This window comes from Sebastes fasciatus, chromosome 3, assembly GCF_043250625.1.
Source record: "Sebastes fasciatus isolate fSebFas1 chromosome 3, fSebFas1.pri, whole genome shotgun sequence".
In the NCBI taxonomy this organism is placed as follows: Eukaryota; Metazoa; Chordata; class Actinopteri; order Perciformes; family Sebastidae; genus Sebastes; species Sebastes fasciatus.
In genome coordinates, this window is record NC_133797.1 from 25352994 (window position 1) to 25379518 (window position 26525).

Here is a 26525-nt window from a genome sequence, read left to right on the forward strand (position 1 = left end):
CCAAGATTTTTCTGCCATTGAGAAAGAAATCAAGCTGTTCTCCACTCCCTTCCTGATGGATGCAGAAGAAGTGGAAGAGAGTCTGCAATTAGAACTTATCGAAATGCAGTGTGATGATTCTCTGAAGAATCAGCATCAGCTTCTCTCCCTACCCGACTTCTACCGGAGCTTGGAAGAGGCCAAGTTTCCTCTGATGCGACGCCACGCAATACGAATGATGAGTCTGTTCGGCTCAACATACATATGTGAGCAAACATTTTCTCTGTTATCTCTGAACAAAAGCAGACTGAGAACCAAAATGACCGACAGCCATCTCTGTGATGTCCTTCGCATCTCAACCACCAAACTTACTCCCGACCTGCCAGCCATCCTTCAGTCCAAAGCGCAGCATCACTGCTCCCACTAAGTGCAGCGCTGTTCCCATTATAGGTGAGTTAAAATATATTACACAGTATTCATGTGTTCACAAGCCCAATTACTTAATAAATTCAGTCAATTAAAGTTAGTAACATTTTATCACAAACGTTAGTTGATTTGTTAACAACCCCAATAACCTATTATTAATATACCCATCCCCTTGTCCCCTTATTGTCCCCCTGTATACAGGGCTGTGAAGGGGGATCACCATCCTGACTCAGAAGCAATCTCAAGCTGCTGTTTTGAGAATGAGCTGCCAACCCTTTTTGTAACAAAATAAATGAAAATACATTAATGGAAAGTTGTGATGTAGGAAGTTTTTTTTCTTGAAGAATATTCAAATATCAAGCATAATTTACCTCATTTGATTAATTGTGTTAACTTTAAAACACTAGAGGTGAGGCGATATACCTCACCTCTAGTGAGTGGCCCAGCCTTTCCTATATTTTTCTGTATGTGGCCCTCAGTGAAAAAAGTTTGGACATCCCTGATCTACAGCAATGCATCATGGTCTATAAGATCATCATATGTTTGTAGCGTCGCTGTCCTGTGAGAACCACGTATCTCTAAAAAGTCGACTTTTCATGGTGTCAGCAAAACAGCCCTGAAGATTAATTCTGAAGACAACAGGTTTACATTGTATATTGCCACTGAATATGTATATTTGTTCTGTTATATGACAGTGAACCTTTTCATTTAAATATCATCAGTCTACTCAGCTTGATTGACAGGAGAGATGATCAGAGGGGCAGAGTTTTTACCACCATCATTAAGAGAAGGACTGAAGAATGGGAAGAGTTTCTCAGTGAAGCAGCAGCCAGTAAAGGAGTAGATGAGAGCTACAGCATCTACGTCATAAAAGGAGACAAGACCCTCCTCATAATCCACAAACACCCCCACCTTCTGAGGCTGAGATTTCAGAGAGAGAAGAATTGTAGGCCCAGCAAAAGCTTGGTACTCATTTCCATTTCTCAAACATATAGTCCAGTAACCATACTGAGGGCTCCGTGTTATGACTCCCTTCCTGTTGATCGACTCTCTGGCCACTCCTAAATTCCATTTAGTCTTTCCTTTAACTTGAACCTCAAAGTAAAATCTGCCTGAAGAGAGACTCTGCTTTCCTAAAACACTAACACAATCAGAAAATCTCTTTGGGTTGTCTGGGAGATTCTTCCTCACATCACCATGATTCACTTGTTTCCCATCATCAGACAGGATGAGATAGAGATAAGCTGTATCAGGATCAAGTGTCACATCCACTGCATACTGCTGGACCCTCTTCAGCTCTGACTCAGCGACCAGCTTCTTCATCTCTTTACTGAGTGTTTCCTCCAGCTGAGCCACAGCTTTCACCACAGTCCCCTCATATGATAATGTACGGACGCTGACCTCTGTCCAGTCCTTGGTGGGTGGAGCAGCTTTCAGGGATTGGACACTCTGGAGAAGATGGAGTTGGTCCTCAGAGCGTGAGAGTTGCAGCTCTTTGATGAAATCTTCGGCCTGTTTTTCTGTTGTTTTCTGCTTCTCTTTGATCGTGTTGATGAGGTTGGCCTGGCCTCTCTCAACAGACTCCTTTAGAGCAGTGAAGACCTGAACACCTTCTGCTATCTCTCTGTCTGCATCTTCCTCACTGAGGTCAACTGAGTGTTTGATCTCCTGAATCTTCAGTCGTCTCTTCTGGATCATCTGCTGGATTTCAACCTCTGTCTTCCCCAGCTCTGCCTTCTTTCCTTCATATTCTTCTTTCAGAGGAACAACATCATGCATCTTGTGGTCAAAAACATGACAGAGCATGCAGACACATGTCTGGTCGGTCTTACAGAACAGCTCCAGAGGTTTATCGTGCTTTGTACACATCCTGTCTTCCAGATTCTCCACAGGGTCGATCAGCTGATGTCTTTTCAGACGTGAAGCTGTCAGATGAGGCTCCAGGTGAGTCTCACAGTAGGAGGCCAGACACACCAGGCAGGACTTCAGGGCCTTCAGTTTGGTTCCAGTGCAGACGTCACAGGGAACTTCTCCTGGTTTGGACACTTGTTGTTCTGAGCTGCTGCTGCTGGTTTTCTGTTGAGCTGACTGTCTGAACTGAACAACCATCTCAGAGATGACGGTGTTGACGTGCAGCTCAGGTCTTGTGTTGAAAACCTTTTGACACATCGGACACAGGTACTGGTCATTAGTATTCCAGTGTTTATTGATGCAGTTTTTGCAGAAGTTGTGTCCACATGGTGTACTGACTGGATCAGTGAACACATCCAGACAGATGGAGCACAGAAACTGATCTTCAGATTGCAGATTGCTGGCAGCAGCCATGTCTACACACTGAGAACAAAAGTGAAAGTATTATAAAATATTTTGTTTCACATGTATTTTTCATTTGTATGAAACAAATATAAAAGTATGATTGCTGCAATATTGAGAAACATTATTTCAAATTCATAGGGATGTTTCATTTAACTGAGATGTCCATTTGACAAGTGTCATTATCAGTGCTCGCAGTGAGCCGGTACGCAGCGGTACACCGTACCGGCACTTCTACATTTTACTCCTTGGCGTACTGTGACTTTTTCATGCGTACTGGAGCTTCTCACAAGCTGCCTGTCCTCTCCTCTGCCCTCTCCATATGAGGTTTTCTGGGAGATTCATAATGTGGATTCATAACAGTGCAGCGCCAGCGTAGTTGCGCTGCGTGGGTTCACGTATAGGGAACAGAAACCGGTGTTATTAATCGCCGCGCGAGCTGTAGCCTGGCTGTTCACATCAGAAGCTCATTTTACCGTGCTGCATTATTTTTGGCATGTTTAATGATAAAATGCGATCACATATTAATAAAACTCCACGCTGCAGAACATTAACCAGGCATACATATGGTATATTAATTATTATTCAGTCTGAAATGACAATGTGTGTTTTTATGTGCACACCTGATAGTTTTACTGTAAATTGCAATATTGGCTCGAGTCTGCAGAGGCAGGTATACAGCCTGTCTGCCAGGAAGGGGGATCTACATTTATTAGTTCACAGCATTTAACTCCCTGCAACAGCATGTGCAGTTTTGTACCCACATAAATATGACTGGTATAAACATTGAGGTATATCCTCTATCTTAGTCTTAAAAGATAGATTATAGCGAGAAAATACCCCGACTTCTGTCATATATATACCGGTAGAAAGGGCTTATGCCACAATGATAACCAGTTAATGTTTCAAAGTATTTATGTGGAATAATAAATAATATGCCATATGTTAATGTTCTGCAATGTGGAGTTTTATATAATGTGCAATCACGTTCTAATATTAAACATGCCAAAAATAATGCAAGTATAATTTGGTTAGATGGAATCTAAATTTCTTTTATCGATTAGTCAGACTGGTTATGGTGGCTAGGCTAACAATAATATCAAGTGAGAACGAGGGTGCTGTAATTTATCAATACAATGTTCATATCTTTTTGTAAAATAATTAATAAACTGTTCGTCATAACCTTTATTTATTATTTGTGAACAAATATAATTAATATAACATTATTTGAAAGTTCTGATTTATAGAATATGATTTTAAAGGACAAACAACACAGAAGAATTAAATGTTCAGACGAAGGCTGTGATAAATAATAAAAAAAATAATTTAACTAGTAATAATAATGGTCCATAATGATGCAAAATGCGTAGATTTAAGTCAAAAACCTTCAAATTTCCTTGGGAGAGGACCCCCAAACCCAATATCTCCGAGTATCTTTTATTCACTGTATAAACTCATAATGTGTCTCTGTATAATATGTAGGAGCATCCTGACTGGGACTCTGCTCCTAAAACCTGAATGAAGAGCTCACACACCTCAGCTCTGCATGTATACCTGCCTGTCTGTCTGGCTGCTGTTGATTCCAGCCTATAGACATCCTATAATATATTATAGAGAGATGCTGAAGGCTAAAATAACACAGGAAATCACTTTAAGTATTAACACTATATACAGACACACCACCTTAACCCTATAATGTTCCAGTGTGAATATTATTGGAGTAGTGTAGGCCTACTATAGAAGATGCATATAGCCCAAGTATATATAGCAATAAAATCACAGCTGATTATGACTGACACAGTTTAACATGCTTAAATAAATAATGAATAAATAGGAATAACTTGCAAGAGATTGCTGATACCGGCAGATACACACAACATGTGAATAAGAGAGTACCAACACTGGTCAATATGAAATGAAAAGAGTGTAACTTCCTGTTTGATTAGAGCTGTAAGTTTTGAAACAGTAAATATTATCAGCTGCACTCACCAGTATTTGAGTCTGTTGTTGTTGAGAAAGACCTGATGAACTCAGTTTAATATTTCTTTAGACAGAAACACAGAGACTTGTCTCGACTGCAGCTCTCTGACAAACATGCAGTTTCATTTCTGTAATGTGACGTTGAAGCTCTCCTCCTTCCAGTGTTGCTCCACCTCTTACAGCAGCTCTGTTTGTGAGGATGTGTTTCCTCCACCAGGACAGTTTTCACAAAATAAAAGTCAATCCCACATGTAAGAATACATCTTAGGGTCAGCAGAAACCAGCAGCCACTTTACAGTCCTCTACTGCTCTGCAACAATCATACTGTCTGTCCAGATTTCAGCTCTCTGTTTGTCCTGTAATGTTCTAACCTTCTCATGTAATTCTTGTATTTGCTTCGTTCCTATTAGTTGTTGCTGAATCACACCAGGAAGTTGAGTGGTGTGTGCAGTCTGTGCATGCCTTTAACAAACTCTCCTCCCTCTGATGTGTGTTGTCATGCTCACATCTAGTGGCCACAGTTGAGAAACACATCCAACCTGTGAAAACCTTTGTGACTTTGTGGACAAGACTCCAGTTTCAAAATAAAACACTCACCCAAAAAGTTTCTTCTTCTGCAAAGGATTTTATTGCAGTGATGACTGATTAAATGAATAACAACATAAATGCATATTAAAAATGAAAACCCAATCACCAGATGACTGAATAACTAGTAAAAATATAGACCATTAATCATTCACTTAATGATAATTAAATGTTTAAAACCCAACAACAGCTGAAAAGATGTAGGCCTATAAAACAGAATTAAAGCTCTAATGCTGCAACTAACAATTATTTTCATTATTGATTAATCTCTTGGTGCATAAAATATCTGAAAAAAATTGACAAATGCCCATTATGATTTATAATAATCCAAAGATATTTGATTTAATATGATAGCAGACCCAAAAAACAGCAAATATTCACATTTGAGAGGCTGGAATCTGTGAATTTTTAACATTTTTGCTTAAAATTTATATAAACAATGAATTGATTAATATTTGCAGATTAATTTTTCTGTTCATTGATAAATTAATTAATTCTATATTCAGCTCTTAATTGCTCACAGAAAGAGTACACAAGAGTAACTTTTTGAATCTGAGTAGTTGTCTTTATCAGAAAAATGTACTTAACGTATAAAAAGTAAAAGTATTGATTGTGCAGTAAAATGTTCCCTGTCAGTGTTTTACTATTATATCTGATGTTTCTGGATTAATATGACTGCTGCAATAATGGGTATGTTGCATTTTACAACTGTAGATGTTTAAGGTTGTGCTAATTTTAACTCCTTTATATACTGTTGGCTAGTTTAATCTACAGCAATGCATCATGGTCTATAAGATCATCAAATGTTTGTAGCATTGCTGTCCTGTGAGAACCACGTATCTCTGAACAGTTGACTTTTCATGGTGTCAGAAAAACAGCCCTGAAGATTAATTCTGAAGACAACAGGTTTACATTGTATATTGCCACTGAATATGTATATTTGTTCTGTTATATGACAGTGAACCTTTTAATTTAAATATCATCAGTCTACTCAGCTTGATTGACAGGAGAGATGATCAGAGGGGCAGAGTTTTTACCACCATAATTATTAAAGGGATGAAAGTATGGGAGGAGTTTCTCAGTGAAGCAGCAGCCAGTAAAGGAGTAGATAAGAGCTGCAGCATCTACGTCATAAAAGGAGACCTGACCCTCCTCATAATCCACAAACACCCCCACCTTCTGAGGCCGAGACTTCAGAGAGAGAAGAATTGAAGGCCCAGCAAGAGCTTTGTACTCACTTCCATCTCTCAACCATATAGTCCAGTTACCATGCTGAGGGCTCAGTTTGATGATTCCCTTCCTGTTGATCGACTCTCTGGCCACTCCTAACTCCCAGTCACTCTTTCCTTTAACTTGAACCTCAAAGTAAAATTTGCCTGAAGAGAAACTCTGCTTTCCTAAAACACAAGCACCATTAGAAAATCTGTCTGGGTTGTCTGGGAGATTCTTCCACACATCACCATTATTCACTTGTTTCCCATCATCAGACAGGATGAGACGGGGATTAGCTGTATCAGGATCAAGAGTCACATCCACTGCATGCTGCTGGACCCTCTTCAACTCAGCCTCAGCGACCAGCTTCTTCATCTCTTTACTGAGTGTCTCCTCCAGCTGAGCCACAGCTTTCACCACAGTCCCCTCATATGATGGACGGACGTTGAACTCTGTCCAGTCCTTGGTGGGTGGAGCAGCTTTCAGGGACTGGACACTCTGGAGAAGATGGAGTTGGTCTTCAGAGCGTGAGAGCTGCTCGATCTCAGTCCTTCTCTTCTTCAGCTCAGAGATTTCCTGTTCCAGCTCTTTGATGAAAGCTTCGGCCTGTTTTTCTGTTGTTTTCTGCTTCTCTTTGATCGTCTTGATGAGATTGGCCTGGCCTCTCTCAACGGACTCCTTCAGAGCAGTGAAGACCTGAACACCTTCTGCTATCTCTCTGTCTGCATCTTCCTCACTGAGGTCGACTGAGTGTTTGATCTCCTGAATCTTCAGTCGTCTTTTCTGGATCATCTGCTGGATTTCAGCCTCTGTCTTCCCCAGCTCGGCCTTCTTTCCTTCATATTCTTCTTTCAGAGGAACAACATCATGCATCTTGTGGTCTACAACATGACAGAGCATGCAGACACATGTCTGGTCGGTCTTACAGAACAGCTGCAGAGGTTTATCGTGCTTCGTACACATCCTGTCTTCCAGGTTCTCCACAGGGTCGATCAGCTGATGTCTTTTCAGACGTGAAGCTGTCAGATGAGGCTCCAGGTGAGTCTCACAGTAGGAGGCCAGACACACCAGGCAGGACTTCAGGGCCTTCAGTTTGGTTCCAGTGCAGACGTCACAGGGAATTTCTCCTGGTTTGGCACATCGTTTCTGTGAGCTGCTGCTGCTGGTTTTCTGTTGAGCTGACTGTCTGAACTGAACAACCATCTCAGAGATTAAAGTGTTGACCTTTAAATAAGGTCTTATTGTAAAAGCCTCTTTACACATGGGACACTGACACCTGTCACTCGTATTCCAGTGTTCAGTGATGCAGTTTTTGCAGAAGTTGTGTCCACATGATGTGCTGACGGGATCAGTGAACACATCCAGACAGATGGAGCACAGAAACTGATCTTCAGATTGCAGATTGCTGGCAGCAGCCATGTCTACACACTGAGAACAAAAGTGAAAGTATTACAAAATGTTTTGTTACACATGTATCAATCATTTGTATAAAACAAATATCAAAGTATGATTACTGCATTATTGAGAAACATCATTTTTGAATTTATAGGTATTTAGGTGGGTTTAGTTTTCATTTATTTGACAAGTGTCATGAAATGAAAAGAGTGTAACTTCCTGTTTGATTAGAGCTGTACGTTTTGTGTTAATGCTGGTTTTTGAAACACAGTAAATATTATTAGCTGCACTCACCAGTATTTGAGTCTGTTGTTGTTGAGAAAGACCTGATGAACTCTGTTTAATATTTCTTCAGACAGAAACACAGAGACTTGTCTCGACTGCAGCTCTCTGACAAACATGCAGTTTCATTTCTGTAATGTGACGTTGAAGCTCTCCTCCTTCCAGTGTTGCTCCACCTCTTACAGCAGCTCTGTTTGTGAGGATGTGTTTCCTCCTTCAGGGTTAGACAGAATACCTTCAGTAAAGTTACAGATATTTGGCACAAGATACGTTTAATCTTTAGGGAGACTTTTTTTACTTCTTTTATCTTCCTTTTTCCTGCAACCACCAGGACAGTTTTCATCAGACCAGGAAGTTGAGTGGTGTGTGCAGTCTGTGCATGCCTTTGACAAACTCTCCTCCCTCTGATGTGTGTTGTAATGCTCACATCTAGTGGCCACAGTTGAGAAACACATCCAACCTGTGAAAACCTTTGTGACTTTGTGGACAAGACTCCAGTTTCAAAATAAAACACTCACACAAAAATTTTTTTCTTCTGCACAAGATTTTATTGCAGTGATGACTGATTCAATTAATAACAACATGTATACATATTAGACATTAAAACCCAATAACCAGATGACTGAATAACTAGTAAAAATAAAGACCATTAATCATTCAATTAATGATAATTAAATGTTCAAAACCCAACAACAGCTGAAAAGATGTAGGCCTATAAAACAGAATTAAAGCTCTAATGCTGCAACTGACAATTATTTTCATTATTGATTAATCTCTTGGTGCATAAAATATCACAAAAAAGGTCACAAATGCCCATTATGATTTATAATAATCCACCGATAATTGGTTTAATATGATAAAAGACCCAGAAACCAGCAAATATTCACATTCGAGAGGCTGGAAACTAAAATTACAAATTTAATTGATAAATATTTGTGGATTAATTTTTCTGTTGATTGATAAATTAATTAGCTCATTAATTCAGCTCTTAATTGATCAAAGAAAGAGTTCACAAGAGTAACTTTTTGAATCTGAGTAGTTGTCTTTATCAGAAAAATGTACTTAACGTGTGAAAAGTAAAAGTGTTGATTGTGCAGCAAAATGTTCCCTGTCAGTGTTTTACTATTATATCTGATGTTTCTGGATTAATATTACTGCTGCATTAATGTGTATGTTGCATTTTACTGCTGTAGATATTTAAGGTTGTGCTAATTTTCACTCCTTTATATACTGTTGGCTAGTTTAATCTACAGCAATGCATCATGGTCTATGAGATCATCACATGTTTGTAGCGTCGCTGTCCTGTGAGAACCACGTATCTCTAAAAAGTCGACTTTTCATGGTGTCGGAAAAATAGCCCTGAAGATTAATTCTGAAGACAACAGGTTTATATTGTATATTGCCACTGAATATGTATATTTGTTCTGTCATATGACAGTGAACCTTTTCATTTAAATATCATCAGTCTACTCAGCTTGATTGACAGGAGAGATGATCAGAGGGGCAGAGTTTTTACCACCATCATTAAGACCAGGACTGAAGTATGGGAAGAGTTTCTCAGTGAAGCAGCAGCCAGTAAAGGAGTAGATAAGAGCTGCAGCATCTACGTCATAAAAGGAGACCAGACCCTCGTCATAATCTACAAACACCCCCACCTTCTTGGGCTGAGACTTCAGAGAGAGACTGACTCGAGGAACATCAAGAGCTTTGTACTCATTTCCATTTCTCAACCATATACTCCAGTAACAACTCAGAGGACCAGTGTGATGTCTCCCTTCCTGTTGATCGACTCTCTGGCCACTCCTAAGTCCCAGTTAGTCTTTACTTTAACTTGAACCTCAAAGTAAAATCTGCCTGAAGAGAAACTCTGCTTTCCTACAACACTAACACAAATAGAAAATCTCTTTGGGTTGTCTGGGAGATTCTTCCTCTCATCACCATGATTCACTTGTTTCCCATCATCAGACAGGATGAGAGAAGGATGAGCTGTACCAGGATCAAGTGTCACATCCACTGCATACTGCTGGACCCTCTTCAGCTCTGACTCAGCGACCAGCTTCTTCATCTCTTTACTGAGTGTTTCCTCCAGCTGAGCCACAGCTTTCACCACAGTCCCCTTATATATTGATGGACGGACGCTGACCTCTGTCCAGTCCTTGGTGGGTGGAGCAGCTTTCAGTGACTGGACACTCTGGAGAAGATGGAGTTGGTCTTCAGAGCGTGAGAGCTGCTCCACTTCAGTCCTTCTCTTCTTCAGCTCAGAGATTTCCTGTTCCAGCTCTTTGATGAAAGCTTCGGCCTGTTTTTCTGTTGTTTTCTGCTTCTCTTTGATCGTGTCGATGAGATTGGCCTGGCCTCTCTCAACAGACTCCTTCAGAGCAGTGAAGACCTGAACACCTTCTGCTATCTCGCTGTCTGCATAATCCTCACTGAGATCGACTGAGTGTTTGATCTCCTGAATCTTCAGTCGTCTCTTCTGGATCATCTGCTGGATTTCAGCCTCTGTCTTCCCCAGCTCAGCCTTCTTTTCTTTATATTCATCTTTCAGAGGAACAACAACATGCATCTTGTGGTCTAGAACATGGCAGAGCATGCAGACACATGTCTGATCGGTCTTACAGAACAGCTCCAGAGGTTTATCGTGCTTCGTACACATCTTGTCTTCCAGGTTCTCCACAGGCTCGATCAGCTGATGTCTTTTCAGACGTGAAGCTGTCAGATGAGGCTCCAGGTGAGTCTCACAGTAGGAGGCCAGACACACCAGGCAGGACTTCAGGGCCTTCAGTTTGGTTCCAGTGCAGATGTCACAGGGAACTTCTCCTGGTTTGGACATTTGTTGCTCTGAGCTGATGCTGCTGGTTTTCTGTTGAGCTGACTGTCTGAACTGAACAACCATCTCAGAGATGAAGGTGTTGACGTGCAGCTCAGGTTTTGTGTTGAAAACCTTTTTACACATGGGACACTGGCACCTGTCACTAGTATTCCAGTGTTCATTGATGCAGTTTTTGCAGAAGTTGTGTCCACATGGTATAGCGACTGGATCAGTGAACACATCCAGACAGATGGAGCACAGAAACTGATCTTCAGATAGCAGATTGCTGGCAGCAGCCATGTCTACACACTGAGAACAAAAGGGAAAGTATTATAAAATGTTTTGTTTCACATGTATTAATCATTTGTATAAAACAAATATCAAAGTATGATTACTGCAATATTGAGAAACATTATTTTGAATTTATAGATATGTTTCATTTAACTGAGATGTCCATCCGACAAGTGTCATTATCAGTGCTCGAAGTGGGCCGGTACGCAGCGGTACACCGTACCGGCACTTCTACATTTTACTCCTTGGCGTACTGTGACTTTTTCATGCGTACCGGAGCTTCTCACAAGCTGCTTGTACTCTCCTCTGCCCTCTACGCATCAGGTTCACCTCCTTTTTGTAAAATAATTAATGAACTGTTTGTCATAACTTTAAAAAAAAAAAAAATTGTGAACAAATAACATAAATGAAACATTAAAAGTTTTCTGAATCTGCTCTTCTGATTTATAGAATACGATTTTAAAGGACAAACATTTCCAGAAGAATTAAATGTTCAGAAGAAGGCTGTGATAAATAGTAAATAATCATTTAACTAATAATAATAATGGTCCATAATGATGTAAAATGCGTAGATTTAAGTCAAAAAGCATCCTGACTGGGACTCTGCTCCTAAAACCTGAACGAAGAGCTCACACACCTCAGCTCTGCATGTATACCTGCCTGTCTGTCTGGCTGCTGTTGATTCCAGCCTATAGACATCCTATAATATATTATAGAGAGATGCTGAAGGCTACAAATAACACAGGAAAGCACTTTAACTATTAACACTATATACAAACACACCACATAATGTTCCAGTGTGAATATTATTGGAGTATTATAGGGCTACTATAGAAGATGCATATAGCCCAAGTATATATAGCAATAAAATCACAACTGATTATGACTGACACAGTTTAACATGCTTTAAGAAATAAAGAATAAATAAGAATAAGTCACAAGAGATTGCTGATACCAGCAGATACACACAACATGTGAATAAGAGAGTACCAACACTGGTCAATATGAGATGAAAAGAGTGTAACTTCCTGTTTGGTTAGAGCTGTAAGTTTTGTGTTAATGCTGGTTGTTGAAACACAGTAAATATTATCAGCTGCACTCACCAGTATTTGAGTCTGTTGTTGTTGAGAAAGACCTGATGAACTCAGTTTAATATTTCTTTAGACAGAAACACAGAGACTTGTCTCGACTGCAGCTCTCTGACAAACATGCAGTTTCATTTCTGTAATGTGACGTTGAAGCTCTCCTCCTTCCAGTGTTGCTCCACCTCTTACAGCAGCTCTGTTTGTGAGGATGTGTTTCCTCCACCAGGACAGTTTTCACAAAATAAAAGTCAATCCCACATGTAAGACTACATCTTAGGGTCAGCAGAAACCAGCAGCCACTTTACAGTCCTCTACAGCTCTGCAACAATCATACTGTCTGTCCAGATTTCAGCTCACTGTTTGTCCTGTAATGTTCTAACCTTCTCATGTAATTCTTGTATTTGCTTCGTTCCTATTAGTTGTTGCTGAATCAGACCAGGAAGTTGAGTGGTGTGTGCAGTCTGTGCATGCCTTTAACAAACTCTCCTCCCTCTGATGTGTGTTGTCATGCTCACATCTAGTGGCCACACTTGAGAAACACATCCAACCTGTGAAAACCTTTGTGACTTTGTGGACAAGACTCCAGTTTCAAAATAAAACACTCACACAAAAAGTTTCTTCTTCTGCACAGGATTTTATTGCAGTGATTGTAGCGAACCTCAGCCAGACAATGGTGAAGCGTACTGATGTTTCGGAAGCCTTTTCTTTATGTTCAGCCGTCAGCCATATTTTGAACACAAATTCACTTTGCTTTCTGTAAAATCCTTCCTTCAGAAAACACCTTTCTTCCTTAAACACCTTTCTTCCTTAAACACCGTAAGAGCTAAAGGACAGACAAATAAAATAAAATGAGCTCTTACTAAAAATATAAACATTACAAACCTTATCCATATACTGTATTTGCCATACGTATTAGCATTAATCAAACCTTAAGCCTAATATGTGCACATGAAAGGCTAGAAAGCTAGCATTACAGCAATGTCCATGAAAAGCTAATGTTAGCAAGACCGTCAGAATGACGACACAATTAAACACAAACGCTGTAAATGCGTCCACCTAAATCACATAATGTTACTGCATATAATCATAAAACATATTCAACACACAAAACCTTGTTCCCGTACTGGCTAGGCGCTTAATTATCAGTTTATGATGACATAAAGCAGCGCAATTGCGTGCTTTCCCTCCTTCACTAAATCTCCGTAGCAGTATCCTTCTTCCGCCAGGAGGTGGCGTCAAAATAAAAGTCACGTAATGTAAAAAGGCGACTTTCAAAATAAAAGCTTGCAGAAAGTAATTACCTTATAAACAGACCTTAATACACATTTAGGAGTCATTTACAATGATGACTGATTAAATGAATAACAACATAAATGCATATTAAACATTAAAACCCAATAACCGGATAACTGAATAACTTGTAAAAATCCTGACCATTAATCATTCACTTAATGATAATTAAATGTTTAAAACCCAACAACAGCTAAAAAGATGTATGCCCATAAAACAGAATTAAAACTCTAATAATGCAACTAACAATTATTTTCATTATTGATTAATAACTTGGTGCATAAAATATCTGAAAAAGAAGTCACAAATGCCCATTATGATTTATAATAATCCAACGATATTTTGTTTAATATGATAGAAGACCCAGAAACCAGCAAATATTCACATTTGAGAGGCTGGAATCTGTGAATATTTGACATTTTTGCTTTAAAAAATCACATAAACAATTAATTGATTAATATTTGCAGATTAATTTTTCTGTTGATCGATATATTAATTAACTAATTTATTCAGCTCTTAATTAATCACAGAAAGAGTACACAAGAGTAACTTTTTGAAACTGAGTAGTTGTCTTTATCAGAAAAATGTACTTAACGTATGAAAAGTAAAAGTATTGATCGTGCAGTAAAATGTTCCCTGTCAGTGTGTTACTATTATATCTGATGTTTCTGGATTAATATTACTGCTGCATTAATGTGTATGTTACATTTTACTGCTGAAGATGTTTAAGGTTGTGCTAATTTTAACTCCTTTACATACTGTTGGCTAGATTAATCTACAGCAATGCATCATGGTCTATAAGATCATCATATGTTTGTAGCGTCGCTCACCGGTTTGTGAGGATGTGTTTCCTCCACCAGGACAGTTTTCACACAAAAAAAGTCAATCCCACATGTAAGAATACATCTTAGGGTCATCAGAAACCAGCAGCCACTTTACAGTCCTCTACAGCTCTGCAACAATCATACTGTCTGTCCAGATTTCAGCTCACTGTTTGTCCTGTAATGTTCTAACCTTCTCATGTAATTCTTGTATTTGCTTCATTCCTATTAGTTGTTGCTGAATCAGAAAAGGAAGTTGAGTGGTGTGTGCAGTCTGTGCATGCCTTTAACAAACTCTCCTCCCTCTGATGTGTGTTGTCATGCTCACATCTAGTGGCCACAGTTGAGAAACACATCCAACCTGTGAAAACCTTTGTGACTTTGTGGACAAGACTCCAGTTTCAAAATAAAACACTCACACAAAAACTAGTCAAAATATGACGAAATAATGACCATTAATCATTCACTTAATGATAATGAAATGTTCAAAACCCAACATCAGCTGAAAAGATGTAGGCCTATAAAACAGAATTAAAGCTCTAATGCTGCAACTAACAATTATTTTCATTATTGATTAATCTTTTGGTGCATAAAATATCACAAAAAAAGTCACAATTGCCCATTATGATTTATAATAATCCAACGATATTTGGTTTAATATTATAGAAGACCCAGAAACCTGCAAATATTCACATTTGAGAGGCTGGAAACTAAAATTACAAAGTTAATTGATAAATATTTGCAGATTCATTTTTCTGTTGATTGATTTATTAATTAACTCATTTATTCAGCTCTTAATTGATCACAGAAAGAGTACACAAGAGTAACTTTTTGAAGCTGAGTGGTTGTCTTTATCAGAAAAATGTACTTAACGTATGAAAAGTAAAAGTATTGATTGTGCAGTAAAATGTTCCCTGTCAGTGTTTTACTATTATATCTGATGTTTCTGGATTAATATCACTGCTGCATTAATGTGTATGTTGCATTTTACTGCTGTAGATATTTAAGGTTGTGCTAATTTTCACTCCTTTATATACTGTTGGCTAGTTTAATCTACAGCAATGCATCATGGTCTATGAGATCATCACATGTTTGTAGCGTCGCTGTCCTGTGAGAACCACGTATCTCTAAAAAGTCGACTTTTCATGATGTCAGAAAAACAGCCCTGAAGATTAATTCTGAAGACAACAGGTTTACATTGTATATTTCCACTGAATATGTATATTTGTTCTGTTATATGACAGTGAACCTTTTCATTTAAATATCATCAGTCTACTCAGCTTGATTCACAGGAGAGATGATCAGAGGGGCAGAGTTTTTACCACCATAATTAAGACCAGGACCGAAGAATGGTAGAAGTTTCTCAGTGAAGCAGCAGCATGTAAAGGAGTAGATAAGAGCTGCAGCATCTACGTCATAAAAGGACACCAGACCCTCCTCATAATCCACAAACACCCCCACCTTCTGAGGCTGAGACTTCAGAGAGAGACTGACTGGAGGGTCGGCAAGAGCTTTGTACTCATTTCCATTTGTCAAACATATAGTCCAGTAACCATCCTCAGGTCTCCATGTGATGCTTCCCTTCCTGTTGATCGACTCCCTGGCCACTCCTAAAGAACATTGAGTCTTTCCTTTGACTTGAACCTCAAAGTAAAATCTGCCTGAAGAGAAACTCTGCTTTCCTAAAACAAGAACATAATTAGGAAATCTCTCTGGGTTGTCTGGGAGATTCTTCCTCACATCACCATGATTCACTTGTTTCCCATCATCAGACAGGATGAGATTAGGATTAGCTGTATCAGGATCAAGAGTCACATCCACTGCATACTTCTGGACCCTCTTCAGCTCTGACTCAGCGATCAGCTTCTTCATCTCTTTACTGAGTGTCTCCTCCAGCTGAGCCACAGCTTTCACCACAGTCCCCTCATATGATGGACGGACACTGACCTCTGTCCAGTCCTTGGTGGGTGGAGCAAATTTCAGGGACTGGACACTCTGGAGAAGATGGAGATGGTCTTCAGAGCGTTTGAGCTGCTCCACTTCAGTCTTTCTCTTCGTCAGCTCAGAGATTTCCTGTTCCAGCTCTTTGATGAAAGCTTCGGCCTGTTTTTCTGTTGTTTTCTGCTTCTCTTTGATCGTGTCGATGAGATTGGCCTGGCCTCTCTCAACAGACTCCTTCAGAGCAGTGAAGACCTGAACACCTTCTGCTATCTCTCTGTCTGCATCTTCCTCACTGAGGTCAACTGAGTGTTTGATCTCCTGAATCTTCAGTCGTCTCTTCTGGATCATCTGCTGGATTTCAGCCTCTGTCTTCCCCAGCTCGGCCTTCTTTCCTTCATATTCTTCTTTCAGAGGAACAACATCATGTATCTTGTGGTCTAAAACGAGGCAGAGCATGCAGACACATGTCTGGTCGGTCTTACAGAACAGCTCCAGAGGTTTATCGTGCTTCGTACACATCCTGTCTTCCAGGTTCTCCACAGGGTCGATCAGCTGATGTCTTTTCAGACGTGAAGCTGTCAGATGAGGCTCCAGGTGAGTCTCACAGTAGGAGGCCAGACACACCAGGCAGGACTTCAGGGCCTTCAGTTTGGTTCCAGTGCAGACGTCACAGGGAACTTCTCCTGGTTTGGACACTTGTTGCTCTGAGCTGCTGCTGCTGGTTTTCTGTTGATCTGACTGTCTGAACTGAACAACCATCTCAGAGATGAAGGTGTTGACGTGCAGCTCAGGTTTTGTGTTGAAAACCTTTTTACACATCGGACACAGGTACTGGTCACTAGTATTCCAGTGTTCAGTGATGCAGTTTTTGCAGAAGTTGTGTCCACATGGTATAGTGACTGGATCAGTGAACACATCCAGACAGATGGAGCACAGAAACTGATCTTCAGATTGCAGATTGCTGGCAGCAGCCATGTCTACACACTGAGAACAAAAGGGAAAGTATTATTAAATGTTTTGTTACACATGTATTAATCATTTGTATGAAACAAATATCAAAGTATGATTACTGCAATATTGAGAAACATTATTTTCAATTCATAGGTATGTTTCATTTAACTGAGATGTCCATCCGACAAGTGTCATTATCAGTGCTCGAAGTGGGCCGGTACGCAGCGGTACACCTTACCGGCACTTCTACATTTTACTCCTTTGCGTACTGTGACTTTTTCATGCGTACCGGAGCTTCTCACAAGCTGCCTGTACTCTCCTCTGCCCTCTCCACATCAGGATAAATAACGGTGCAGCGCCAGCGTAGTTGCGCTGCGTGGGTTCACGTAGGGAACTGAAGCCGGCTTTATTAATCTCCGCGCGAGCTGTAACCTGGCTGTTCACATCAGAAGCTCATTCTACCGCTCTGTATTATTTTTGGCATGTTTAATGATAAAATGCGATCACACATTAATAAAACTCCACGCACCAGAACATTAACTAGGCATACATATGGCATATTAATTATTATTCAGCCTGAAATGACATTGTGTGTTTTTATGCACACACCTGATAGTTTTTACTGTAAATTGCAATATTGGCTCGAGTCTGCAGAGGCAGGTATACAGCCTGTCTGCCAGGAAGGGGGATATATATTTACTAGTTCACAGCATTTAACTCCCTGCAGCAGCATGTGCAGTTTTGTAACCACATAAATATGACTGGCATAAACATTGAGGTATATCCTCTATCTTAGTCTCAAAAGATAGATTATAGTGTGAAAATACCCCGACTTCTATCATATCTATACCGGTAGAAAGGGCTTATGCCACGATGATAACCAGTTAATGTTTCAAAGTATTTATGTGGAATAATAAATGATATGCCATATGTTAATGATCTGCAATGTGGAGTTTTATATAATGTGAAATCGCGTTCTATTATTAATAGGGGTGTGACGAAATATTGTGCCACAAAATATTGCGATATAAAAACGAGACAATATGCATCGTCAAGAAAAAAAAACTGAAAAGCGATAACAGGGCATAATAGGTACTATATACATATGGGCTCCAGGGCTAAAGCTGCAGCCTCTTCCTGCTGCTGTTTAAGGCCTATGGAAGGAGGCTAAGTACGTGTAATATTTTTGATGTACAACACATGCGCAGTAAAAATCTGGTCTGCCTTTGCTGAAATTGAACCAATCGCAACGCATGGCCGCAGCTTCAGTTACACAGTGCATGTGACATACCCCCGGAGTCATGACCGCCCGTGACCTATCCTCCTTTCATAGGCCTTGTCGAAGCTCCACACACATCAACACACACAGCGCAGTCAGTGAACAGTCAGACTGGTTATGGTGGCTAGGCTAACAATAATATCAAGTGAGAACGAGGGTGCTGTAATTTATCAATACAATGTTCACATCCTTTTTGTAAAATAAGTAATAAGCTGTTCGTCATAACTTTTTTTTTGTGAACAAATATAATTGATGAAAGAGTATTTAAAAGTTTTCTTATTTATAGAATATTATTTTACAGAACAAACATTTTCATAAGAATTAAATGTTCAGACGAAGGCTGTGATAAATAATAAAAATAATCATTTAACTAGTAATAATAATGGTCCATAATGATGTAAAATGCGTAGTTTTAAGTCAAAAACCTTCAAATTTTCTTGGGGAAGGACCCCCAAACCCAATATCTCCTAGTATCTTTTATTCACTGTATAAATTCATAATGTGTCTCTGTATAATATGTAGGAGCATCCTGACTGGGACTCTGCTCCTAAAACCTGAATGAAGAGCTCACACACCTCAGCTCTGCATGTATACCTGCCTGTCTGTCTGGCTGCTGTTGATTCCAGCCTATAGACATCCTATAATATATTATAGAGAGATGCTGAAGGCTACAAATAACACAGGAAATCACTTTAACTATTAACACTATATACAAACACACCACCTTAACCCTATAATGTTACAGTGTGAAAATTATTGGAGTATTATAGGCCTACTATAGAAGATGCATATAGCCCAAGTATATATAGCAATAAAATCACAACTGATTATGACTGACACAGTTTAACATGCTTAAAGAAATAATGAATAAATAGGAATAAGTTGCAAGAGATTGCTGATACCGGCAGATACACACAACATGTGAATAAGAGAGTACCAACACTGGTCAATATGAAATGAAAAGAGTGTAACTTCCTGTTTGATTAGAGCTGTAAATTTTGTGTTAATGCTGGTTGTGAAACACAGTAAATATTATCAGCTGCACTCACCAGTATTTGAGTCTGTTGTTGTTGAGAAAGACCTGATGAACTCAGTTTAATATTTCTTTAGACAGAAACACAGACTTGTCTCGACTGCAGCTCTCTGACAAACATGCAGTGTCATTTCTGTAATGTGACGTTGAAGCTCTCCTCCTTCCAGTGTTGCTCCACCTCTTACAGCAGCTCTGTTTGTGAGGATGTGTTTCCTCCACCAGGACAGTTTTCACAAAATAAAAGTCAATCCCACATGTAAGAATACATCTTAGGGTCAGCAGAAACCAGCAGCCACTTTACAGTCCTCTACAGCTCTGCAACAATCATACTGTCTGTCCAGATTTCAGCTCACTGTTTGTCTTGTAATGTTCTAACCTTCTCATGTAATTCTTGTTTTTGCTTTGTTCCTATTAGTTGTTGCTGAATCAGACCAGGAAGTTGAGTGGTGTGTGCAGTCTGTGCATGCCTTTAACAAACTCTCCTCCCTCTGATGTGTGTTGTCATGCTCACATCTAATGGCCACAGTTGAGAAACACATCCAACCTGTGAAAACCTTTGTGACTTTGTGGACAAGACTCCAGTTTCAAAATAAAACACTCAAACAAAACGTTTCTTCTTCTGCACAGGATTTTATTGCAGTGATGACTGATTAAATGAATAACAACATAAATGCATATCAGACATTAAAACCCAATAACCAGATGACTGAATGACTTGTAAAAATAATGACCATTAATCATTCACTTAATGCTAATTAAATGTTCAAAACCCAACAACAGCTGAAAAGATGTAGGCCTATAAAACAGAATTAAAGCTCTAATGCTGCGACTAACAATTATTTTCATTATTGATTAAACTCTTGGTGCATAAAATATCTGAAAAAAAGTCACAATTGCCCATTGTGATTTATAATAATCCAACGATATTGGGTTTAATATGATAGAAGACCCAGAAACCAGCAAATATTCACATTTGAGAGGCTGGAATCTGTGAAATTACATAATTAATTGATTAATATTTGCAGATTAATTTTTCTGTTGATTGATAAATTAATTAATTCTATATTCATCTCTTAATTGCTCACAGAAAGAGTACACAAGAGTAACTTTTTGAAACTGAGTAGTTGTCTTTATCAGAAAAATGTACTTAATGTATGAAAAGTAAAAGTATTGATTGTGCAGTAAAATGTTCCCTGTCAGTGTTTTACTATTATATCTGATGTTTCTGGATTAATATTACTGCTGCATTAATGGCTATGTTGCATTTTACTGCTGTAGATGTTTAAGGTTGTGCTAATTTTAACTCCTTTATATACTGTTGGCTAGTTTAATCTACAGCAATGCATCATGGTCTATGAGATCATCATTTGTTTGTAGCGTCGCTGTCCTGTGAGAACCACGTATCTCTAAACAGTCGACTTTTCATGGTGTCAGAAAAACTGCCCTGAAGATTAATTCTGAAGACAACAGGTTTACATTGTATATTGCCACTGAAGATGTATATTTGTTCGTTTATATGACAGTGAACCTTTTCATTTAAATATCATCAGTCTACTCAGCTTGATTGACAGGAGAGATGATCAGAGGGGCAGAGTTTTTATCACCATAATTAAAACAAGGATTAAAGAATGGGAGGAGTTTCTCAGTGAAGCAGCAGCCAGTAAAGGAGTAGATAAGAGCTGCAGCATCTACGTCATAAAAGGAGACCAGACCCTCCTCATAATCCACAAACACCCCCAACTTCTGAGGCTGAGACTTCAGAGAGAGACTGACATCAGGGCCAGCAAGAGCTTTGTACTCATTTCCATTTCTCAACCATATAGTCCAGTAACCATTCTGTGGTCTCCGTGTGATGACTCCCTTCCTGTTGATCGAGTCTCTGGCCACTCCTAAGTCCCATTTAGTCTTTCCTTTAACTTGAACCTCAAAGTAAAATCTGCCTGAAGAGAAACTCTGCTTACCTAAAACAAAAACACCATTAGAAAATCTCTCGGGGTTGTCTGGGAGATTCTTCCTCACATCACCATGATTCACTTGTTTCCCATCTTCAGACAGGATGAGACAGGGATTAGCTGTATCAGGATCAAGAGTCACATCTACTGCATACTGCTGGACCCTCTTCAGCTCAGCTGTAACCAGCTTCTTCATGTCTTTACTGAGTGTCTCCTCCAGCTGAAACACAGCTCTCCTCACAGTCCCCTCATATGATGGACGGACGCTGACCTCTGTCCAGTCCTTGGTGGGTGGAGGAGCTTTCAGGGACTGGACACTCTGGAGAAGATGGAGTTGATCTTCAGAGCGTGAGAGCTGCTCCACTTCAGTCCTTCTCTTCGTCAGCTCAGAAATTTCCTGTTCCAGCTCTTTGATGAAAGCTTCGGCCCGTTTTTCTGTTGTTTTCTGCTTCTCTTTGATCGTGTTGATGAGATTGGCCTGGCCTCTCTCAACAGACTCCTTCAGAGCAGTGAAGACCTGAACACCTTCTGCTATCTCTCTGTCTGCATCTTCCTCACTGAGGTCAACTGAGTGTTTGATCTCCTGAATCTTCAGTCGTCTCTTCTGGATCATCTGCTGGATTTCAGCCTCTGTCTTCCCCAGCTCGGCCTTCTTTCCTTCATATTCATCTTTCAGAGGAACAACATCATGCATCTTGTGGTCTAGAACATGACAGAGCATGCAGACACATGTCTGGTCGGTCTTGCAGAACAGCTCCAGAGGTTTATCGTGCTTCGTACACATCCTGTCTTCCAGGTTCTCCACAGGGTCGATCAGCTGATGTCTTTTCAGACGTGAAGCTGTCAGATGAGGCTCCAGGTGAGTCTCACAGTAGGAGGCCAGACACACCAGGCAGGACTTCAGGGCCTTCAGTTTGGTTCCAGTGCAGACGTCACAGGGAACTTCTCCTGGTTTGGACACTTGTTGCTCTGAGCTGCTGCTGCTGGTTTTCTGTTGAGCTGACTGTCTGAACTGAACAACCATCTCAGAGATGAAAGTGTTGACCCTCAAATCAGGTCTTGTGGTAAAAACCTCTTTACACATGGGACACTGGCACCTGTCACTAGTATTCCAGTGTTTATTGATGCAGTTTTTGCAGAAGTTGTGTCCACATGGTGTACTGACCGGATCAGTAAACACATCCAGACAGATGGAGCACAGAAACTGATCTTCAGATTGCAGATTGCTGGCAGCAGCCATATCTACACACTGAGAACAAAAGTGAAAGTATTATAAAATATTTCAGATCACATGTATTAATCATTTGTATGAAACAAATATCAAAGTTTGATTACTGCAATATTGAGAAACATTATTTTGAATTTATAGGTATGTTTCATTTAACTGAGATGTCCATCTGACAAGTGTCATAATCAGTGCTCCAAGTGAGCCGGTACGCAGCGATACACCGTACCGGCACTTCTACATTTTACTCTTTGGCGTACTGTGACTTTTTCATGAGTACTGGAGCTTCTCACAAGCTGCCTGTCCTCTCCTCTGCCCTCTCCACATCAGGTTCTCTGGGAGATCTATAATGGAGATTCATAACAGTACAGCGCCAGCGTAGTTGCGCTGCATGGGTTCACGTATTGAACGGAAGCCGGCGTTATTAATCGCCAAGCGAGCTGAAGCCTGGCTGTTCACATCAGAAGCGCATTTGACCGCGCTGTATTATTTTTGGCATGTTTAATGATAAAATGCGATCACACATTAATAAAACTCCACGCTGCATAACATTAACTAGGCATACATATGGCATATTAATTATTATTCAGTCTGAAATGACGATGTGTGTTTTTATGTAGACACCTGATACTTTTACTGTAAATTGCAATATTGGCTCGAGTCTGCATAGGCAGGTATACAGCCTGTCTGCCAGGAAGGGGGATCTATATTTATTAGTTCACAGCATTTAACTCCCTGCAACAGCATGTGCCGTTTTGTACCTACATAAATATGATTGGCATAAACATTGAGGTATATCCTCTATCTTAGTCTCAAAAGATAGATTATAGTGTGAAAATACCCCGACTTCTATTATATCTATACCGGTAGAAAGGGGTTATGCCACGATGATAACCAGTTAACGTTTCAAAGTATTTATTTTTTTTTTTTTTGTGATCAATTCTTTTTTATTGAAAAGGTATAGAGAAAGATGTTCCATATCATTCATTTTATCCCTTTTATACATCCCCCTCCCCCCATACACAGGTACATATACAAAACCATCATTCCAGGTCTAATGCACAACCCTATGTCCCCCCTCCCTTCCCAAGGCGACCCGTAAATACCCCCCACCCCTGATCTCTTTCCCTTAAACAAAAAAAAAAAAAAACAAAGTTACTGTCGATCACGCTATGTCTTATCTTTAACTAGATTGTAAGCTGCATCCCACGCTCTGAGGGTCTTACCGCTGGCCCCGTGCATTCGGGCCACAGACCCCTCCATCAAGATAATTTCTAACATCGAGTTAGCCCACTGTTGTCTAGTCAAGGAGTGCGGTGGTTGCCATCTTAAGGCCAGCATTTTCTTGGCTGCAGTAAGACCAGCCCATAAAATACGTTTCTGTTGCAAAGACAGATTTAAAGAGGAGTCATCAGTTAATAAAAATAAAATAGGTGAGAGTGGAATCCTAACTTCAAGAATGTCGCTTAAGGTGAGAGATATTTGCTTCCAGAATTGAGACACAGCGTGGCATTTCCAGTACATATGCAAGAATGAACCCAGAGCACCAGATGGACACAGATCGCAATTGGGGGATGTAATGATCTTCATAGAGTGACGCTTTCTAGGGGTGAGGTACATCCTGTGGGCAAATTTATAGTGTATTAATTGATCTGGATTTTTAGATGTACCACACAAATTTTTCCACACCGTGTCCCAGGAAACCTCTTCGTCATTTATATCGGTTAAGTCCCTACGCCATGCAGCTTCTGCTGATAAATGTTTACATGGTACAGAAATAAATGTGTAAAGTTTAGAAACCATCCCTCGTGTTAATCCCACTGAAACCAATATTTTATGAAGAGGGTGTGTAGGGAGCGTTAATCCCCATGGTACACCATATGTCCGCATGGCTGACCTCAACTGCAAATAGAAAAAAAACGATGAGCCCGGGAGATCATATTCAGCGCGTAAATCGTTAAAGGCTCGTAAGCCACTATCACCATACAGGTCCTTTAATATATTTACTCCCCTGGTCTTCCATTGTGGAAATGAGAAAGGTATGTTGCCGGAAAGAAGGGAGAAATGATTGAAAATTGGTGAGTGATTGTGCCATTTAAGATCTGCATGCGTCTGCTTCATTACAGTACGGTAGGTTACAAGTAGAAATGAAATTATAGGGCCTAAACGTAATTTGGCTTTTTTCAATGGTATGTTGGAATACACTAGGTCTTGTAGTCTTTGAGGCGTTGATAAATTTTCCTCAATTGGTCTCCAAGAGGCTGAAGAACTAGGGTTGAGCCATGTAGAGAGAGGACGTAACACAAAGGACCAGAAGTACACCTTAAAGTTTGGTAGACCCAGCCCTCCCTGTGTCTTGTCTCGTTGGAGAGTTGTGAATTTTAAACGAGGCCTCTTTCCTTTCCATATGAATTTGGAGATTGACTTGTGTAGTTTTTCCCAAAACCCAATAGGAGGAGCAAGAGGTATCATAGAAGAATAAAAATTAACACGAGGGAGTACATCCATTTTAACTATTGCTATTCGGGCTTGGAGTGAATTTGGGAGATTTGTTTCAAAGTATTTATGTGGAATAATAAATGATATGCCATATGTTAATGTTCTGCAATGTGGAGTTTTATATAATGTAAAATCGCGTTCTATTATTAATAGGGGTGTGACGAAATATTGTGCAACAAAATATTGCGATATAAAAACATGACGATATGCATCATCGAGACAAAAAACTGAATTGCGATATCAGGGCATAATAGGTACTATGTTCATATGGGCTCCAGGGCTAAAGCTGCAGCCTCTTCCTGCTGCTGTTTAAGGCCTATGGAAGGAGGCTGAGGACGCATCATATCCTTGGGGTACAACACATGCGCAGTAAAAATCTGGTCTGCCTTTGCCGAAATTGAACCAATCGCAATGCACGGCCGCAGCTTCAGTTACACTGTGCATGTGACATACCCCCGGTGCCATGTCCGCCCGTGACCTAGCCCCCTATAATAGGCCTTGTCGGAGCTCCACACACATCAACACACACAGCGCAGTCAGTGAACAGTCAGACTGGTTATGGTGGCTAGGCTAACCATAATATCAAGTGAGAACGAGGGTGCTGTAATTTATCAATACAATGTTCACATCCTTTTTGTAAAATAATTAATAAACTGTTCGTCATAACTTTTTTTTGTGAACAAATATAATTGATGAAAGAGTATTTAAAAGTTTTCTGATTCATAGAATATGATTTTACAGAACAAAAATTTTCATAAGAATTAAATGTTCAGATGAAGGCTGTGACAAATAATAAAAATAATAATTTAACTAGTAATAATAATGGTCCAAAATGATGTAAAATGCGTAGTTTTAAGTCAAAAACCTTCAAATTTTCTCAGGGAAGGACCCCCAAACCCAATATCTCCTAGTATCTTTTATTCACTGTATAAATTCATAATGAAGAGCTCACACACCTCAGCTCTGCATGTATACCTGCCTGTCTGTCTGGCTGCTGTTGATTCCAGCCTATAGACATCCTATAATATATTATAGAGAGATGCTGAAGGCTACAAATAACACAGGAAAACACTTTAACTATTAACACTATATACAGACACACCACCTTAACCCTATAATGTTACAGTGTGAATATTATTGGAGTATTATAGGCCTACTATAGAAGATGCATATA

General features: G+C 39.7%; 4 protein-coding genes, 1 long non-coding RNA gene and 1 pseudogene across 7 annotated transcripts in view; 1 reads left to right on the forward strand and 5 right to left on the reverse strand.

Annotated features, from left to right (window-relative positions):
- The window catches only part of LOC141764535 (uncharacterized), a 256854-nt gene that overhangs the window by 164289 nt on the left and 66040 nt on the right, over window positions 1–26525 (forward strand). The window lies entirely within an intron of this gene.
- Window positions 1129–2734, reverse strand: LOC141765389 (E3 ubiquitin/ISG15 ligase TRIM25-like). Its single transcript, XM_074631444.1, has 2 exons — window positions 1602–2734; window positions 1129–1265 (listed from the first exon to the last, which is right to left on the reverse strand). Exons 1-2 carry the CDS (start codon window positions 2728–2730, stop codon window positions 1129–1131), a joined length of 1266 nt encoding a protein of 421 aa, XP_074487545.1. The 5' UTR covers window positions 2731–2734.
- LOC141765390 (E3 ubiquitin-protein ligase TRIM21-like) lies at window positions 6271–7943 on the reverse strand. Its single transcript, XM_074631445.1, has one exon. The coding sequence runs from the start codon at window positions 7912–7914 to the stop codon at window positions 6271–6273; it is 1644 nt and encodes a 547-aa protein (XP_074487546.1). The 5' UTR covers window positions 7915–7943.
- On the reverse strand, window positions 9630–11288 carry LOC141765314 (E3 ubiquitin-protein ligase TRIM21-like; annotated as a pseudogene).
- On the reverse strand, window positions 15744–17390 carry LOC141765315 (E3 ubiquitin-protein ligase TRIM21-like). Its single transcript, XM_074631374.1, has one exon. The coding sequence runs from the start codon at window positions 17385–17387 to the stop codon at window positions 15744–15746; it is 1644 nt and encodes a 547-aa protein (XP_074487475.1). The 5' UTR covers window positions 17388–17390.
- Window positions 21227–22870, reverse strand: LOC141765316 (E3 ubiquitin-protein ligase TRIM21-like). Of its 3 annotated transcripts, none has more exons than XM_074631376.1 (2): window positions 22641–22867; window positions 21227–22604 (listed from the first exon to the last, which is right to left on the reverse strand). In XM_074631376.1, exons 1-2 carry the CDS (start codon window positions 22865–22867, stop codon window positions 21227–21229), a joined length of 1605 nt encoding a protein of 534 aa, XP_074487477.1. The 3 variants fall into 3 exon arrangements, with proteins under 3 accessions (XP_074487477.1, XP_074487478.1, XP_074487479.1); XM_074631377.1 differs by having other exon boundaries at window positions 21227–22062; window positions 22186–22867; XM_074631378.1 differs by having other exon boundaries at window positions 21227–22870.